This window comes from Lissotriton vulgaris, chromosome 4_1, assembly GCF_964263255.1.
Source record: "Lissotriton vulgaris chromosome 4_1, aLisVul1.2, whole genome shotgun sequence".
NCBI lineage: Eukaryota > Metazoa > Chordata > Amphibia > Caudata > Salamandridae > Lissotriton > Lissotriton vulgaris.
Window position 1 is genome coordinate 580242464 of NC_141691.1, and position 18957 is coordinate 580261420.

The 18957-nt window shown below is 45.2% G+C and overlaps 1 protein-coding gene across 2 annotated transcripts in view; it reads right to left on the bottom strand.

Annotated features, from left to right (window-relative positions):
• Positions 1-18957, bottom strand: part of LSM5 (LSM5 homolog, U6 small nuclear RNA and mRNA degradation associated) — an 80489-nt gene that overhangs the window by 41152 nt on the left and 20380 nt on the right. The window contains exon 4 of one of the 2 annotated variants that reach the window (XM_086966824.1): positions 16680-16783. The exons of the other annotated variant lie outside the window; for it this stretch is intronic. Coding sequence (XP_086822950.1) covers positions 16680-16783 — 104 coding nt within the window. The remainder of the gene's footprint in view (positions 1-16679; positions 16784-18957) is intronic. 2 annotated transcript variants of the gene reach the window in all.

Below are 18957 nucleotides of genomic sequence, written 5' to 3' on the forward strand. Positions count from 1 at the left end.
AACCAACCCGGAAACCAACCCACCCTACCTTTTGCTGAACATTCTCCCCCCGTGAACACCCTTAACGACTGGAACCCAATCTCCACTGAGGACACAATCCGCCTGATGAATTCCATCCACTCAGGATCCCCCACAGACCCATGTCCTCACCACATCTTCAACAAAGCAGACTCCGTCATAGCACCGCACCTCCGAGACGTCATCAACAGCTCCCTCAACTCCGCCACCTTCCCGGAAGACTGGAAACACGCTGAACTCACCGCCCTTCTGAAGAAACCCACAGCGGACCCCACCGAACTCAAAAATTACCGCCCCATCTCGCTCCTTCCATTCCCGGCCAAAGTCATCGAAAAAAGCGGTCAACAACCAGCTCGCCGCCTTCCTCGAAGCCAACAAATCCCTCGACTCCTCACAATCTGGCTTCCGAGCAAAACACAGCACTGAGACCGCCCTCATCGCAGCAACAGACGACATTCGAACTCTACTGGACAATGGAGACACAGTCGCCCTCATCCTCCTCGACCTCTCTGCAGCATTTGACACAGTCTGCCACAGCACCCTTTTACAACGCCTCAATAACATCGGAATCCAAGGAAAAGCACTTGAATGGATCACCTCGTTCCTCACCGGAAGAACTCAGAAAGTCCGCCTCCCACCATTCAAGTCCGAGGCCACTGAAGTCATCTGTGGCGTACCACAAGGATCCTCACTCAGCCCCACCCTCTTCAACGTATACATGAGCCCCCTCGCGGCCATCGCCCGCCAACACAACCTCAACATCATCTCTTACGCGGATGACACTCAACTTATCCTTTCTCTCACCAATGACCCCAGCACTGCCAAAACTAACCTACACGAAGGAATGAAAGAAGTTGCCGAATGGATGAAACAAAGCCGTCTGAAACTGAACTCAGACAAAACAGAAGTCCTCATCTTAGGCACATCCCCCTCTGCATGGGACGACTCCTGGTGGCCGGAAGCCCTCGGAAAAGCACCCATCCCGACAGACCACGCACGGAACTTAGGCGTCATCCTGGATTCTTCACTCTCAATGAATAGACAAGTCAGCGCCGTATACTCTTCCTGCTTCAACATTCTTCGCATGCTTAGAAAAACATTCCGCTGGATCCCCACCGAAACAAGGAAAACAGTCACCCATGCTCTGGTCTCGAGCCGACTGGACTACGGAAACACCCTCTACGCAGGCACTACCGCTAAACTCCAGAAGAAACTCCAACGAATCCAAAACGCCTCAGCCAGGATCATATTAGAGATCCCACGCAACGAACACATCTCTGGTCACCTTAAAGACCTCCACTGGCTACCCGTCAATAAGAGGATCACTTTCCGACTGCTAACCCACGCACACAAATCACTCTACGACATCGGACCAGAATGCCTCAACTCACGACTATCCTTCTACACCCCCTCCCACCAACTAAGTTCTTCCAGCCAAGCCCTCGCCACTGTACCTCGCATCAACAAGACCACCATGGGAGGCAGATTCTTCTCATACCTGGCTGCTAAAACATGGAACTCACTCCCCGCTTACCTTCGCCTTACCCAGAACCACCTAGCATTCAGAAAGCAACTTAAAACGTGGATATTTGACAAGTAATCCTCCCCTTTCTAAGCGCCTTGGGACCCTCTGGGTATGTAGTGCGCTATATAAATTCTCTGACTTGACTTGACTTGACCTGGGATATTGGGTGGAGTGGACGTTAATTCCAGACAATACCCGTACTGTACAATGCCTCTCACCCACCTGTCTGTGGTGATGGATTTCCAGAACGGCAGGAACTGTTGTAGTCTCCCCCCCCCCCGACAGGTGTTATGTGGTCGGGGGCAGTGACAGGGCGTCACTGTTTGGTATTGGCAGAGGATCTGAAACTGTGGTTTCCTCTGCCTCTGCCTTTGATGATGTTTCCCCGATATCCACCACGGTTGTTCTTATTGTAGGTGGATTGTGTACCTCCCTTATTGTATTGTGTTTGTTGCGTTGGCTGGCCTCTTGAGGGGCCTCTAGTACTGGAGCGACGAAAGGAGCCACCCCGAAACTGCTGTGACTGCAGAGCCCCCATAGACTTTGCAGCCTCTGTGTCCTTTTTAAGTTTCTCAAGGGTGGTGTCAACCTCAGGTCCGAATAAGAAGTCTGGGTTAACTGGCTGATTGAGGATAGAAGTTTGAATTTCAGGTTTGAATCCTGAAATCCTCAACCAGGCGTGTCGTCTTAGCATAACACTAGTGTTGATGCCCCTGGCTGCAGTGTCAGCTTGATAGAAGCATTGGTTATGAGTTTCCCCTCCTGGATGAGTAGCTCTGCCCCCTCCGTGTACTGATCAGGTAGATGTTGTAATAGTGTCTCAAGGATGTCAGAATGTGCCCCGTCATATTTGGCCAAGAGAGCCTGAGTGTCCTGCGCAGCTACTCTTTTCCCTGAAGTTTCCATAACCTTCGACTCTTTGTCCGGAGGAGGAGCATCACCTGTAGTCTGGGAGTTCACTCTCTTACGTGCATTAGAAACAACCAATGAATCCAATGGAAACTGTCCCTTTATATAAGGAGGGTCCACAGGGGCCGGCCGATATTTCTTCACAATCCTTGGGTTTAACACCCTGGCCCTAGTGGTATCTTTAAAAATGTCAGCAGCATGCTTGAGGACCCCTTTGAGCATGGGTAGGGTTTTGACTTCCCTTTCTGAAGTTGAAAAAGTATCGACTAGAAAGTATTCGTCCACAGGGTCAGCATGTAGCTAGACGTCATGATTACTGGCTGCCCTCTCAATAAGGGCGTTAAAAGCAGTCGTGTCCTCAGTAGGAGACGTTTTCACACAGTACACATGAGTGTCCGGGAGAGTCTGTGAATCCCTTGAGTCAGCAGGGTCCGTACATTGTTGGTCTTGATCATTCGGATCAGTGTCCACATGATAGAGGTCATCCTCATTGTCATTATCCCCTGTCTCAACATCTGAGTATGTTGGGGAAAAATTGAGGTTCCTGTCCATAGTGATGGAAGGGTTCCACAAGAGCTGGAGAAGTTGTAGAAAGTCTTTTTTTCTTCAAGGGAATCTTATATGATTCCATGGGAGTCTCTAGCATTAACTTTCGTTTGTATATGGACAGTCTCCCAGTGTCCGAGTCGAAGAATTGTCTCGGCTCTTGGTCTTCAGGCTCTTCCGTAGCCTCCATTTCCGTCGACACATGTGTAGCTGCGCCAATAGATTTTTTCAGCTCAAACATCTGACGTACCGAGGGTGGTAACCCAAACTTGATAGGTGTTGACGCGGTCTGAACTTGTCCGACAAGCTTCGGCGTCGGGGCCTTCTTCGGTCCGACCGATGTACCCTTCTCCTTGATGCGTTGGAGCGACTCCGACACTTCTTTGGCTATGAACGGACTGGGTTTTGTCGACTCGACAGGGTCCTTGGAGCTAGTCTTCGACTTGTCCGTAGGCCTCGACCGAGGATCGATCCAGTCTTTCGGTGCGGGCCTTTTGTGCAAATCTACACCCTTCGGCGTCGGCTTCGATGGCTCGACGGCCTTGACCTTGGCCTTCGGCGCCCCAACCATTGGCTCGACGACCTTCTTTAGTTTTCCAGCATCGACGGCCATTTTAGTTTTCTTTGGCTCCGAGGGGTTTGTGGCCCTGGAGCAGATGATACACAAGCACTTTCGGTTTCGGTTTCTGCAAAGATGCTGTCGGTTTCGATTTCTTTGTATCGACCGATGGCGGTTTCGAAACCGCAGGCTCTTTAGAAATGTTCGAAGCCGGGCCTTTATGCGGGGCTGTAGAACGAGATTGTGGATCTTGGGTAAGGCCTAGTGGCGATCCCTCGACCTGAGCCTTACTGAGTGCATCATCTTCGGCTTCTGTGCGGCCGGGTTGGCCTAGCTCTTCGCCTGAGCTATCTTCCAAGGGCCTCCACGTCGTCTACCTTATCGACGACGTTCTCATCTTCGTCTTGTACCTCCTCGTCTTCGGCGTCATACTCGGAGTCATGGCCCTAAGCCGGATCGGAGCAGTGTTCCTGATCCTCCAGATAAACGACCTCCTCGTCTTCGGTCCCGAAGATGTTCACGGGAACAGGCGCTGACTTCTTCGACTCCAGTCGAGTCGCGCGTCGAATCTTGAGGGTTTTCTTCGACCTGAACCGGGCACAGGCCATACAGTTGTCTTCGTTATGGTCTGGGGACAGGCACTTGTTGCACACCGGGTGGACATCGATGTGCGGGTATTTTGCATTGCAAAGGGGGCACCGCTTGAATGGACTTCTTTCCATTTCAGATCTAAGATCGGGTAGAGTGTGGAAAGAAAAAACCTGTTGAGTCCTCGATGTCCTCTAAGCAAAGGCACCGATACCGAACGAAACGATACTGACGCTATCGAAAGCCTTTTGGCTTTATAGAAAGTTTTCCTAACTTGAGCTAAGATAGTAACATCCGAACCCAATGGCGGAAAAAAACAATCTGAGGATGGAGCGGATGCCCATGCGCACTGAAGTCCAGGGGAGGAGCCACCTATCTCGTGATACTTCGAAGACTCTTCCAGGACAACAATGTGCAATCATCCGGACCCAACACTAGGCGGCGATCTATGCACAGATATGAATTCAGCAGCCCACATGCCTCGAACATTTACTTCAGGAATGGGTTGCGGAGACTAAATATCAGTGTATTCATCTAAATAAAAAAGGTGGGCATGCAGAGTATGTTAAAAGGAAGTTATCATTATCAGTCTAAAGCGCATAGGGTCATTTCCTGAGGGAGGGTAGGGGTGGATTTAAGAAAATATCAGCAACACCAAATATTTGATTACCAACTTATTTAAAATAGAAGCCAACATAGAGGCATTTGGTCAATAGCAATATCGGCCTTTAAATCATACACCCAATTGTTGTCCTGAAACCAGATATCGTTGGTAAGAAGGACATTTCAGTAAGCTCAATTTTCTTTTGCATTTTTAATAATAGCAAATTCCTTGGCAGATCACCAGATTAAGTCTATATGACGTTGCTATTAAAGAATCCAATGGACAAATGGGTACATTTAAATTTTCGCACAGTCAAGACTTCGCCCACCTGTCTCGCAGAAGGAAATCTTCTAGCATCTTTGGAGGATCAAATAAAACTTTAAAAGAACTGTGATAGCAAAGCGCAAATACGCAGACACAAATTGGCGCAATTTGGTCCTAGCAGCCCAAGCTAGAGATAGCCGTATTTTCTTGCTTATTGTATCCAAGGGTAATGCGGAAAACCCTACTCCTACTAACTATCATATCCAACAGGAAGTTTGGGTGGAACATTTTTCACGCTTATATTCCGATGATGTGGCCACTAGGGAGTTACATACTGACCAGGCTACCCCAACTGTAGTTAACACTGCCTTTGACAAGACCACAAATAATCCTTCATTGGTTTTTAGCCTAGAGGACACTATGTCTGCAATCAGTAAATTAAAAGCAGGCAAAGCTCCAGGACCTGATCTGATACTGGGGGGACTTGTATAAATCCGAACCAATGATATGGGGACCATACATAAATCTTCTGTCCAACTGTATACTGGCTTGTGGGGATATCCCTGAAACTTGAAAGGGAGCAAAGGTGATAACTATCTTTAAAAAGGGGGATCCTGCTATCTCCTCCAATTATAGACCTATTAATCTAATCGATAATCTTCAGAAGATTTTTGTCAGGCAGGTTTTAGACAAACTCCAAGAATGGATGGATGCTAATATGGTATTGCCCCCTGCCCAAGCAGGTTTCCGGTGCTAAGATTAGCACATGCGACCATGCCTTCAGGTTTTCCCTGCGGACGTGGAAGTACATGCTACTTAGCGGCTCTATGTAGCATTTGTGGACCTGCGGGCCACATTTGAATTGGTTCCGCGCAATTTACTATGGAAGACCATGCTTGACCAAGGAGCTCCGGAATACTTGGTGTCTATGATTGCCAGACTGCACAAGAATAACTACGCCCAGATTATGTGGGCGGAAAACAGGGAATTGACAGAGAGGATTCAGATTAAACGTGGGGTGCGCCAAGGGTGTGTTCTCGCCCCCACACCGTTTTCCCTGTTTATCAATGATGTGGTTAGTTGTTTAATGGGTTGCAAGAATGATGCCCCCCCTCGATGGACGATACAAAAGTCCCCATCTACAACTCCCAAGGGTTTACAGGTACTACTGGATAAATGTATGTGCTTTTGCAAAGAGAGGAAACTGGAACTGAACATCTCTAAAACCAAATTTATGGTGTTTGGAAAATTACGGGGCGGTATATTAGAGGTTAAGATTCTACACGAACCATTGGAATGGGTAAAAAGTTTTGATTATTTAGGCATAAATAAGACGCTTAGTTGGGAATACCACTTGAGGAAGAGCTCTTTAATATTTTGCCAAAGATCTAAATCAGTATTAAGATTTTTAAAACAATCATATACCCAACCGCCCTCTCACCGGCACTTGACATTTATCGTGCAAAGGCCCAAAGTGGTGCCCTTTATGGAGCTGAACTGCTACCAAGAGGGACCAGCAACACAAGCCATGGACACCTCACTTCATGGCTCAGCAAAGAGAGGCCCCTCGCCGGACCCTAACACCGAGAGGGCAGTCATGTGAATAAAACTCAATCAATCAATGAGATACCAAAGCCTATACAACACCCCTACCTCACAGAGACGATGCACACAACAGTAATAAAAACCCTTTAAAAACAGCAACAGCTACCTCACGCTCTAGGGTGACGCTACCAGAGAGCCAGCGGGCTAGAGCGCTAATGCGGAGGGGAAGATCGAAGGAGACAAAAGGAATACCCAGAAATTACAGCGTATCATTTTACTTTGGTTGGGCCATACATAATAACGAACACACCAAAGCTACAAAAGAAAGTGGAGTATACAAACTGACTGTTCGAGAGAACGACGCTCCGGAAGGCGGAATGGCGATCCTGCCGTCGCACCTTCCGCAATCTAGTGAAGGTTGGGATAAGAGGGGGAAGGAAGAGGGGGGGTAGAGGGGGAAAAATGGAGGGGGGGAGCAGCACCAGTAAATATCCCGTATCTATTCTCTTTAATTTCTATCCTTTCCTTCTTTCCACACCTTGTACACAAATGCACGTGGCAAATTACTAGAGCAGGCGACCCGAACCAGATTTAAAGGGGGCAATACAAGCAGCAGCGCAGAATCCTGATTGTTCGGCACAGAGAACCACCGCCCACTGTAAAACAGATGTCTAATAATAAAACTCTGACTGCAGACCTCAAGATAACTTTTCTCGCTTCTGGGAATTATCTTTCCACCTCCCCGGTCCACCGCGAGCTCGATCGTTTGTTGTGGAGGGACGGTCTTGCTTTTCCTGACCGCTCTATCTTTCCCTCACTTCCGGCGGGTTGCGAGTGAACGGTCTAGTGGTTGGCAGTCCCTCCCCCATTTAACCGGAAGTGTTGGTCATCGCACCCGTCCGCGGCAGCCCCGGGCAAGGGGGCCGTTACTATGCCTGAGCACTAACTTACTCCCCCGATCAACTAGAGCACCTCCAAGGTGACTACAAGATAGATAACACTCTGAGGCGGACCTTGGAGCAACTCTGCTTACTGGTGACTCGTGATCAACCACACTAGGGTGCTGATAGTCGGTGACTTTAATTATTGGCCTGAGAACAGCAAGGAAGACCCCAAATCCCGTGAATTCACGGACACCATAACGAGCCTAAATTGTACTCCGCACATACATACAGCCACGCACAATAAAGGACATATCTTAGACCAAGTATGGACCCAGAATTTAACTATCTCTTCTATAACAATCATTCCCTGCATGTGGTCTGACCACTATTTGATCATGTTCACGATTCCGGATACCACCGCTGTTGTTACCTCCAAGCCTGGCGGCCTGTTAGCCAGGAATTGGAGTCGAGCAAACATTGTGAAATTTCACACCATTAGAGCTAATACTGCCCCTCAGACCCAAGTCTGCTCCACCTCTAGCCAGTCTTCTAACCTCCCTATATGGCTAGGTAATGCATGCGACTCAGTGGCCCCTCAAAAATATATTAAATCGCGCAGACTCATGATGACCAAAAGTGGATTTCCCCAGAGCTTAAAGAAGCTAAATTAAAACTTCGACAAGCTGAACGGAAATGGAGAACACATTACAATCCTGCACTCAAACCAATGTACCTTCTTCTCCTTAGAGACTATAAATCTTCAATTCTTTTATGTAAAACGGAGTACTTCTTCGCAAAAATAACAAACTCAGCCAACAAATCAAAAGAAATCTTCTCTATTGTAGAGGAACTCACAGGACCGGAAAGAGTGACGGCACAGCCGGAGCAATCTCAGCAGCTCTGCGACTCATTAAACCACTGCTTCTTCGATAAAATTACTGCAATAAAAGCGAGCATTCTTCAACCCAATATCTCCACTACACCTAGTTTGATTTGTCAAACCCCTGTGGTTCTTAACCAATTTTCTTTTATTACTTTGGACGCTTTTTTTGATTTAATGATTAAAGTCAAGTCAGGCTCTCCCCTTGATAGTGGTCCTCCTCACATTCTGCGCGAGGCTTTCACGGCCTGTCCGGATCCCCCTTTATCCTTTCTCACCTCTTCACTCAGTAGCGGACTGGTACCAGAATCCTTCAAGGTGGCAGAGATTCTTGCTATCTTGAAGAAACCTGGCGCAAACCCTCAGGTCATGAGTAATTACCGTCCAATTTCCCTTCTACCCTACCTTAGCAAGATCTTGCAGGCCCATGTAGCAGGCTGTCTGAGTTCTTTTGTAGAAGTTTCTTCTCACCTAGACTCCAACCAGGCCGGTTTTCGACCTGCTCATTCGACCGAAACAGTCATTCTGTCAGTTGTGGATAAACTTCTCAGAGGAGCAGATCAAAACACCTCTCAGGCTCTAATCCTCCTCGATTTATCGGCGGCATTTGACACGGTCGACCACAACATCTTGGTCGACCGTGTCTGTAAGGCAGGTGTTGGAGGTCTAACATTGAAATGGATCCAGTCGTTCCCGTCAGACAGGTTTCAATCTGTCCGCCTGGGCCATTACCGCTCTACGAAGGGAAGACTCTCCTGTGGAGTTCCACAGGGCTCTTCCTTGTCTCCCCTCCTGTTCAACCTTTATATGCAGCTTCTGATCACCGCGTTGCGGGAGATGAATGTCTTGGTATTTAATTACACAGACGATCTGCAATTGATTTTCAATTTACATTCCACCGGCTCATCTGAATCCTTTTTGCATGACACAATGACTTACATTAGCAACTGGATGAACTCGAATCAACTCAAATTAAATCCATACAAAACTGAGCTGATCCTGACAGGTGGGAGCGCCAGCCCATGGAACTCCAATTTTTGGCCGATTTCCTTGGGTTCTCCTCCTATTCCTGCAGCAACAGCGAAGAGCCTGGGGATTATGATAAGCAAGGATCATGCAGCAAGGCTTATCTTCCAAGTCCCCACCCGCCATCATGTCAAACCCCTGCTGAACAACTCCACTGGCTCCCTGTGAGCCAACGCAGTGTGTTAAAATTAAGCTGCATCGTACACAAAGCTCTGTCTGACACCGGCCCGGTGTTCAAATCCAACAAGATCAATAAGTATAATCCCCCTCGTCCCCGTCGGTCATCCTGCCAACGTCTTTTGAGCACTCCAAGATTCAAACGAATCAAACATGGCGGGATGTGCTTCTCAACGTTGGCTCCCCAACTTTGGAATTCTCTTTCCCTCTCTTTACGGCTCATTGACAATCATCTTCAATTTAGGAAGCACCTTAAAACTTGGCTATTCACGTCCGCCTATCTCAACTAACTCACATCTTTGTTGTAGCGCCCTGCTCTCGAGCAGCAAGAAACCTACCCGGTGAACGTTGAGCTATATAAAACATAACATCCCTCAATGTAAAGGGCTTAAACCACCCTATTAAACGTAGGAAGATAGTGGAATACCTAGCAAAGTCCAAACGCAACATAATACTACAAGAAACAAAACTAGACGAGGAAGACGCCAAACTAGTCAGAGCCAACTGGATTGCGCAGCTAGCGAGCTCTCCAGCAGACAAAAAGAAAAGGAGGGTCCTGACCTTAGTATCCAAGAGATCAAAGATCACGATAGACTCCCACATGCACAACAAGGAGGGCAGATTATTTATAACCAACCTCTCTAGAGGGGAAGAACAGTTTCATGTAGCAAACATAGATGCCCCCAACACAGACAACCCTATATTCTGGGCCGAAGTGTCTGACACACTAGACAAAATACCACAGCATGAGCACACTATTGTAGCAGGAGACTTTAACATCCCACTAGATCACTTAATAGACAGACAGCCCACCTGCCAATACCACCCCACCAACTCTCACGTAGCACTGCAGAACATGTGTGCCAAATTCAACCTCAAAGACGCATGGAGACTACAACACCTAGACACTAGAGACTACACTACTCCAACCCCCACAAGTCATACACAAGGATAGACTATATTTTGATTTCAGGGAGACACACACTTGATTGAGGAGTCCACGATCGAACCAAGGCTAGTCTCTGACGACTCAGCCATCAACCTAAAGCTAATTGGCTGTCAGAATGAAGCAATCCCTACAAGGTGGCGCTTCAAAAAGACACCATCTCGGACCAGACCAACAAAAAAAAAATTGAGGAAGCCATAGAGGAATACATATCCCATAATGATGCAACCGAGATTAGTAAAAACACATTATGGGAGGGCCTAAAAGCAATGATCAGAGGCAAAATAATACGTATCAAGGCAAGAATAAACAAAAAAGTGAACCTCAGGATAACCCAACTCGAAGAGGAGATAAAAAAAGCTAGAACTCGAACACATTAACACCAAAAATTACAACGCACTGCTAAACACCCTAACACAACACAAGTACGAATAAAATCATAAACGAAAGCAGGACTGTGGTTCAACAAATGCAAAGCACTTAACTCTGCGAGTCCAATAGAGCAGGGACATTTTTGGCTTCATACCTGAAGCACAAACGTAACCAAGTAGCGATCTCATCAATAACTGACTCAAACAACAAAACACACACAAGGCACAAAGAAATCCTCAGGACATTCCAAGACTTCTACTCCGAACTATAAAAAACAGACCAGATACTCAAAAAGGAAGAATGCACAAGATACCTAGACAGACAGACTCCCAAAGCTAGATCCAGCAGACACAGCAAGACTAGGGCAGGAAATCAACCGCACAGAGATTGAAATGGCAGTTAAGTCCTTACACTGCCAACTTCTATAAAACCTTCCTATCCCAGCTAGCCACAACCATGAAAAAGGTCTTTAAATCAGATAGCAACCTCAGGGAGGGTTCCACAATCTATGAAAGAAGCAACTATATTAGTTATACCAAAAGAAGGCAAAGACCAACAACAACCGAAAAACTATAGACCCATATCGCTCATCAATGTGGACTGTAAAATCTACGCCAAAATCCTGGCGGCCAGACTGAACAAAGTTCTTCCCAATTTAATAAGTAACGCTCAAGTAGGTTTTATGCGAAACCGTTTGTCTAGCGACAATACACAACTATTCTGCCATGTACTAGAACAAGTCTCCGCGAGACCATCACCATTAGTAGCTTTATCGGAGAAGACCTCCGATAAAGTATCCTGGGCCTTCCTAGAACAATGTATGCACACCTTTAACCTAGGGGAGGACTACATCGGGATGACAATGTCCCTCTACCAGACTCCCTCAGCTCGCATCACGGTAAATGGAACAAACTCTGACCCATTTAAGCTCCAACAAGGAACCAGACAGGGGTGCCCGCTCTCACTGTCACTCTTCCTGCTGGCTCTCGAACCCCTCATTCAGGACATAAAACTTAATGACAACATAAAAGGGGTCGATATTAATGGGGCTGAACTGGGTGCGTACGCGGATGAAATTTCTGATAATGATACAACAATCAAAGCCTTCAATAAAGGCGCTAATGGCCACAATAGCGGAATACTCCAAACTTTCGGGATACAAACTTAAGGAAAAATCAGAATGCAAACCACTGAACGTCTACTGCGCTAGAGACATGCTTGGAGAGTTGGGGCTAGCCTGGCAGACAGGTCACATCAAATACTTAGGAATATTCTTTGGCAAAGACCTGATAAGCACCCTACGCCACAATGAGAAACTCCTACTAGAAAAAGTCAAGAAACTATTAGAAGCCTGGTCACCAAAATTCATGCCATGGTGGGGATGAATCGAAACCTTCAAAATTATGATCACGCCTTTGATAAACTGTCAGGCATGCTCCCAATTCTCCTAACAGACTACTTCCACCTGAAAGTAGATAAAATGTTCACCAAATTCCTTTGGCGCGATAAGAAGGCGAGAATTAGCATTAAGAAATTTAGACTGCCGAAGCCGCAAGGGGGACCTAGCATATTTTAAGCTCTTCCAGCTAGCCTTCCTAGCCAAACAGGGTACACAATGGGTTGTCCAGACGCCAGAATACACACCGTTGTGGGTACAGGTAGTAAAAGCCATTCTGAACAACCTGAACCCACTAGCCCTTCTAACGACAAACACATACCCGCACTTGGCTAACCTAATCTTGAGAAACACTAAAATAGCGCTTCTAAAACTAGACAAGAAAATGGAGATCAGTATTAAAGGATCCAAATAAGAATCGCTATGGTCTAATAGCAACATCAAGTACAAGGGGAAAAGTCTCAAATTCGACAGATGGATCGTAAAGGGCATCTCACACCTATACCAACTAGAACAAGCATTTGCAATGCAATAGGTCTCGCATTTATGTGTGTTTGAGCTATTTTTGTTTTTTAACATAAATGAAAGGCACGTTTTTTTACAATGCCAATAGCTTAGCAGGGTTCTCGCTAATCCAACTGATGCATCCAACTGACGATCATACACAGAACATACAATGTATTTATTTAGAGAGATTTATATAGCATTAGCAGGACCAGGGGGTATCAGATGCCTTTACATCAGTGCATGATTACATTGAGATAACAAGGTATGGCAACTCAGTGAATGTTTAAACAACAAAGTAACTAGATTAATAAGCTCAAGTAGGTCAGGTCAAGGCTGTGGTTAAGTATAGGATATGGGAAGTTGCCTGGGAGTTTCGAGAAGCGCTGAAGGTGGAGAGGTCTTGTTCCGCCATTGGTGATTCAGATGCAGGGTTTTGGGTAGGCTACCTTATACACACATTCAAAGGGATGTGCTGAAAAAGCATATTTTCACCACATTCCTTTGGTTATTCCCTCCAATGCAGAACTTCAGATACAAAGTAATCAATACATAAATTAGGAGACACACTGAGTGTATGGTCTCCTACTGATGGCGATATGGAATGGTCTAGAGAGTATACGCAGGGCCAGTGTAATTATGAGATTCTGTGTCCACTGCAATTTACACATCTCATGGAATTGCCACACTTGCCGAAATCTATGATCTGCGGCATAACCTGCAGATTTTAACTACAAAAATTCTTCCTAAGCTCCAACGGATCAAAAGTTATTAAAATCGTGGCTATCTGTGTTGCCACACAGTGAAAAGCCCTATGCAACGGCTGTCTGGTCATCTTTTTGTTGCTTTTTACTGTGTCTTGGTGTTAGATTGGTACTAATGAGGTGCCACCTTTGCCCAGACAGTATTAATGTGAAAAAAAATGTAACAAGTACCATTACAAAATGTGCTGCATTAGGTCGCATAATTTGCCTTTTCCTGGCACATAATTTAGTCAGCCCGGCAACATAATTCGGACCTCACCTGCTTCCTAATTACAGTGGCCCTGACTAGAACATGGTAAGAAAAAAAAAAGAAAAAAAAAAAAGGTTGATTTTGCTTTAGTGGTAACCAGGCCCGGACTGGCCGTTGCGGGCACCGGGCAATCCCCCGGTCGGCCGCATGGGTGGGGGCCGGTTTTGGGCCCCAGGGGGCCGTTTTTGTTACAGGGCCATAGCTGCATAAACGGCCCTGTAACAAAATCGGCCGAAAACCGGCCCTGGGAGTGAGTGCGGTCGCACCCCCAACCCCCCCCCCCCCGCCCCCGGGGGGAGGGGGGGCCGGCAGAGCACTTAGCCAGGGCCGGTTTCGGTTCCCAGTCCGGCCCTGGTGGTAACCGAACGATATAGCTCCAAGATGGGGTAGCTCAGAGGGCCCAACCATAGAGAAATGATGCTAGGATCTAGACTAGCTTACAGAAGCAGAAATAGTGACATGTAAAAGCAGCGGATGTCCGAGGACATTTGATAAAGTGTGGGGTGCGTGGTGAAGCCTTCCCAATTTTCACTTGTTAATAAGGAAGAACCTGTCTGATCTAGAAATGTACTGACTGGACCCACGAATCTTGAGAATTCTATGAATATTCTAGGCTGTGAAAACTAATATCAAGATGTATGATTTCTGCAAGAACGCAAGTGGCAAAACCTTTGTAAACACTAATATGATTGAGCTGATGTTTTGAAGCGCGCCAATAAAGAGTTAAAAAAATGTGATTTCTGGTTCTCTCTCAAGGTCACCCCAACAGTAGGCAATGTAAAAAAGAATAAGAAAAACTACAGTGAGTAAGTCTGGAACGAGTAGAAATATATACCTACAGGATCCTGTATCTTTTCGGAAATAATGATGTGACGGCAAAGCCTACATCGGGTAAAATCCTGGTCTTCCAGGGCTCTACCTCAGCGTGCCGGGGTGCTTCGGTGGAGCACACCAACACGCACATGAAACGCAAAAGGTGACAGAATACACTCCGGAATGTAAAGAATTAATGACCTGCAATAGCAGTGGATTTCAACTCACACAACGTTCTTCGGGGAGGTTTTAATTTTTAATACAAATAACATTAGCAGCAGTTGGATTCCATTTCAACAATCTGTCTGGTGTTGTGACCCCCCCTTTCTGTGGAGCAATTAAAAGGATTTATTCATTCAAGTTACAAAGGGGTGAACGGGGACGCGCTCTGTGCCCTGCAATATAAAACACAAAAATACAATTTCACAGCTCCTCAACAAGCATAGCCTTATTCTACAGGTCATTAGAATTTAAGTGCAAGTGTGCCTCTTTAGCCTGAAAGGGGGGAAAAGTGCAAGGCAAAATGAAAAGTGATTTTTCTCGAGGTGGTATAATTGAAACAAGTTTGCCCATGCTGAAATGGTTCTGTTCTCCTTACAGTGCAGTTCCAATTGCCGGCTTCCATTTCAGCATAAAAAGAATCTGACGGACGTATGACACGGTGAGCAAGCAGCAACATATTGTTCGGGCGCATGGCGGCAAAAGTGGAATCCGCTGCAGCGTCCCGCGAGTGGTGCGCGCAAGGTCAAGTAGCGGCAAAAGTGAAATCAGCTGCAGCGGTGCGCGCCGCTGCTCGTAACTGAAACTGAATAACTTAGTGGGCGTGGATCGAGTTTTCCAGGCATGCAAGAGAATGGGATACTTTGAAGATAAAGTTCTGAGAAAGCAGGCAAGGATGGCACATTAAAGGAAACAAGGCAGGTAGTTCACCTTTACAAAATGAACTGAACATATCACCAACACTTCAGACAGACAGTCTCTTTAAGGGCAGCTGGGTTGTAGAATAAAAAGTGTATGTGAAACCAGCAGCTTTAAACCCATCAGCTACAGGGAAGCTGAGTCATCCCAAAGTTATTACATAAAATAAAAGAGAGGCATGGCGTTTCCCTCTGCAACGCTGGGGTAAGGACGGACCCTACAGTTTAAATAAAAGAGTGCTGCAAGATAGCAGAGAGGTGTCTGGTTTAATGGTAAATGTCTGAATGTCAGACGATTAATGGATGAATTATTCAGTGTAGTGTAAATAGGAAATCAGATTTATGAACATAATCCACTTATAATTAAAAAGCACATTGTAGCCTAAAGTGTGTATAGCAAACTAAACATATTGTAATAAAGTAACAGAACTGAAAGAGTTAAGAATGCTAGCTAATAAACGTCGGCGTCAGATTATTAATTGACTGTACAATGCCATTTGAGTACTTACAGTTTAATAAGCATTTTGTATCTATTAAGCAGGTTTGGGAGTTTAATAAAAAAGAAAATTTAAACGTATTGTACGTAAAGAAACAGAACAGCGAGACACATCGCTGCCTACGGCGTGCAAACGTGTAAAACAATGAAAGTCACTGAATTCACCAAAGTACATAACATGAGGATGTGGAAAACGTGTAATATTTTACCTGGCATAAGCTGCAGTCATTTTGGCTGTGGTGTCTATTTAAGTTTCCTTCGTAATCCTTTTGTCTTTTTCTGCCTGTGCTATTTAAGTTGACTTCCTGACTCCGCTAAATGCAATGTACGTGCTGAGAGTTATAGCTGCCAGTACATGTGTTAACGGTCAATCATTTACTGCTGGCATAAGTACTCCTGCTCCCCCTCACACTTTGCTGACTATGTAGTTTTAATCTGCCCTGGTTTGCTGATAACTATTCCTAAAACTTGTTCTTCCTATTTGTTTTTTGGCGCTATTTTGTAGTGACCATTAGGTCGACCAGAGATCAGCAGGTGGGAGTCGGAGTCTTCTGTTCGGTAAGGTCACTAAAGCGGCACTCCACAGCCTGGCCTTTTTGTTTGAATTTGTTATTTAATCTTTGCAAAGATTGAAGGCAGGTAATGTGGAGATGTTTCTCCTTTTTATATATTTTGAAGTAGTAATATTTTACATACATTTTTGTAGCATGCCTATTCTCAGCACACTCCGTAGGTGGTGTTGCTGTTCTGGTAGAACCAAACAAAGTTTAGATGGTATTTCTTCCATAAAGTACGGTCCACTGTGGAAAAAATACACAAAAAAAGATTCTGATCTACAATGGCCAGTGAATGGGTCATTTGATTTTAAAAAGGTTCAATATGGAGAGCAGTGTTTATTTGAAAGAAAAAGTAGACAGGATATGTTTGTTTGTGTATGTATGTGGGAGAAATAAGTATGAAAGAGTGAAAAGAGCAGAAGCTATAGCAGAAAAAGAACAAAATAGATATATCAAAAAACGCTAGAATTAAAAAATTGAGAAAAGAAGGAAAAGATAGAAAAAGAAGATAAGGAACGTCGATTAGAGGTAAATGGCCAGTATCCTATTAGACTCCCTATTTATCCCATACTTAATATGCCTCAGGATGATTGCATCCTATTAGAACGACCCCCACCCTCGTATAGATTTCCCACTCCAAGTGCCCCTTTGAGGTTTCTGGGAGGAGGCTCGTCCATCTCACGCGGCATCGCTCATTGTAACTATGGTCCAACAGTGGAACAGTGCAGTGCAATTTTATTTTGTAGAAAAATTTGTTTGGGAGGTAATATTTGATTATAGGCAAATTTCTCAGGAACTAGAGCCAGCTGATATAAATACTGATTACAAACTATTAACGGAGGTGACTTTTCCTTTTTCTAACCTATCTGATGTGATTAAACAAGGGGTTAAAATATGAGACGCAACATTGAGTTTATGAAAAGAGCAAGAATTAGCTAGAAAACAGAGGTAGGAAAGTAGTTCAATCAAGCACAGAATGATGATGCTCCGGTGGGAGAGGCCCCACCCAGTAGTACTACAGTTAATGTAAAACCTATGTGTGAAGCTGCACCCCTGTATGTTCCTCCTATGGGAGCAGGAACAAATGATAAAACTTCAAATGATGCAGAGGGATATTTTATACATAATTGGGTTTAAACTCCTTGGAGTGGAGCTGATGTGATGGCTCTTAAAGCGGATTTGCCCGACCCCCGAAAAAATCCTGCCGCCTTCTATGAGGAGGTGGAAGGAACCATTAGCTCCTGCGCTATGACCTTGCCAGATATTGATATGTTCTTTGGGCTTATTTTGCCTCCTGATAGGAGGGGAACAATATGTAAAATAGATGACAATGTAGTATATGGTGATACCTGGGAACATTTAGAACAAATAGATGCGGAAAGGGACACCAGGAGTGGGATCACTTCTTGATGCTAAGCTTTCCATCATTACAAAAGATCTAAGACACTGAAGGAGGCACTCTGCCCTAGCTACACGGCTACCAGAACAAGAAATCCTGAGAAATGGCTTAAATGCCCTAAAGGGTTTTTTGTATGCGGTAACTGCAATGTCTGTCATTTGGGCCTGAACAAAATATCACGTTTCACATAAAACAGTGGCTATTTACAGGAAGTTAAATACTTTTTGAATTGTCAATCAACGTATGGGATTTATGTACATGTACTAAGATCTATGTAGGGAGTACAGTTCGACAGTTAAGAGTACGCATTCAGGAACATCGAAGGGCTTGCTCTACAAATGACAACTAATGCTCTTGGGCCCATATGTGTGAAACTGAAATACCGAAGATCAATTTCAAATTCCATGCGATTGATCATGTTCCTCTTGACAGACGAGATGGGAATAGAGAGCTCCGTCTACGTCAATTGGAAGCTATTTGGATCTGTAAATTAGGGGCCACTACATGTGGACTTAATTCGGACAATGAGATGTATTAATTCCTGTAATGTGCTCGACCCCCCCAGTGAATCCCCATTTAGCCGGTTGGTAGCGAATATGTCTCTTCTGAAAAACAATGTGACTAACTGTCTTGCGTTTCATTTCCTACTCCTTTTCCCACCTGTTTCCGTTATTCTCTCCTAAATTTTTTGGGGCGAGATGTGAATCCTATACAAATGTTTGTAATATAAAACTGGAACTCTTCCGATTGCGATAATCGGGTAATACTATTTTCCCTTTCAGTATGCTTTTTTCTGTCACTCTTGGGATGTGTGTTCACTGAAATCTGTAACTTTGGGTATTGGCAAAGTGCGACTTATGAAGAAACAAGAGGATATGATACACGTTAGGATGGAATGAATTCTCCTCCTCCGGAATACATGTCGCTCTGTTATTAGACATCTTTCCTGAAATTATTGGTCTTTTTCTCTCTCTCATGATGCTTTGAAATTGATGTAAGATTCGGTGTATCCAGATGT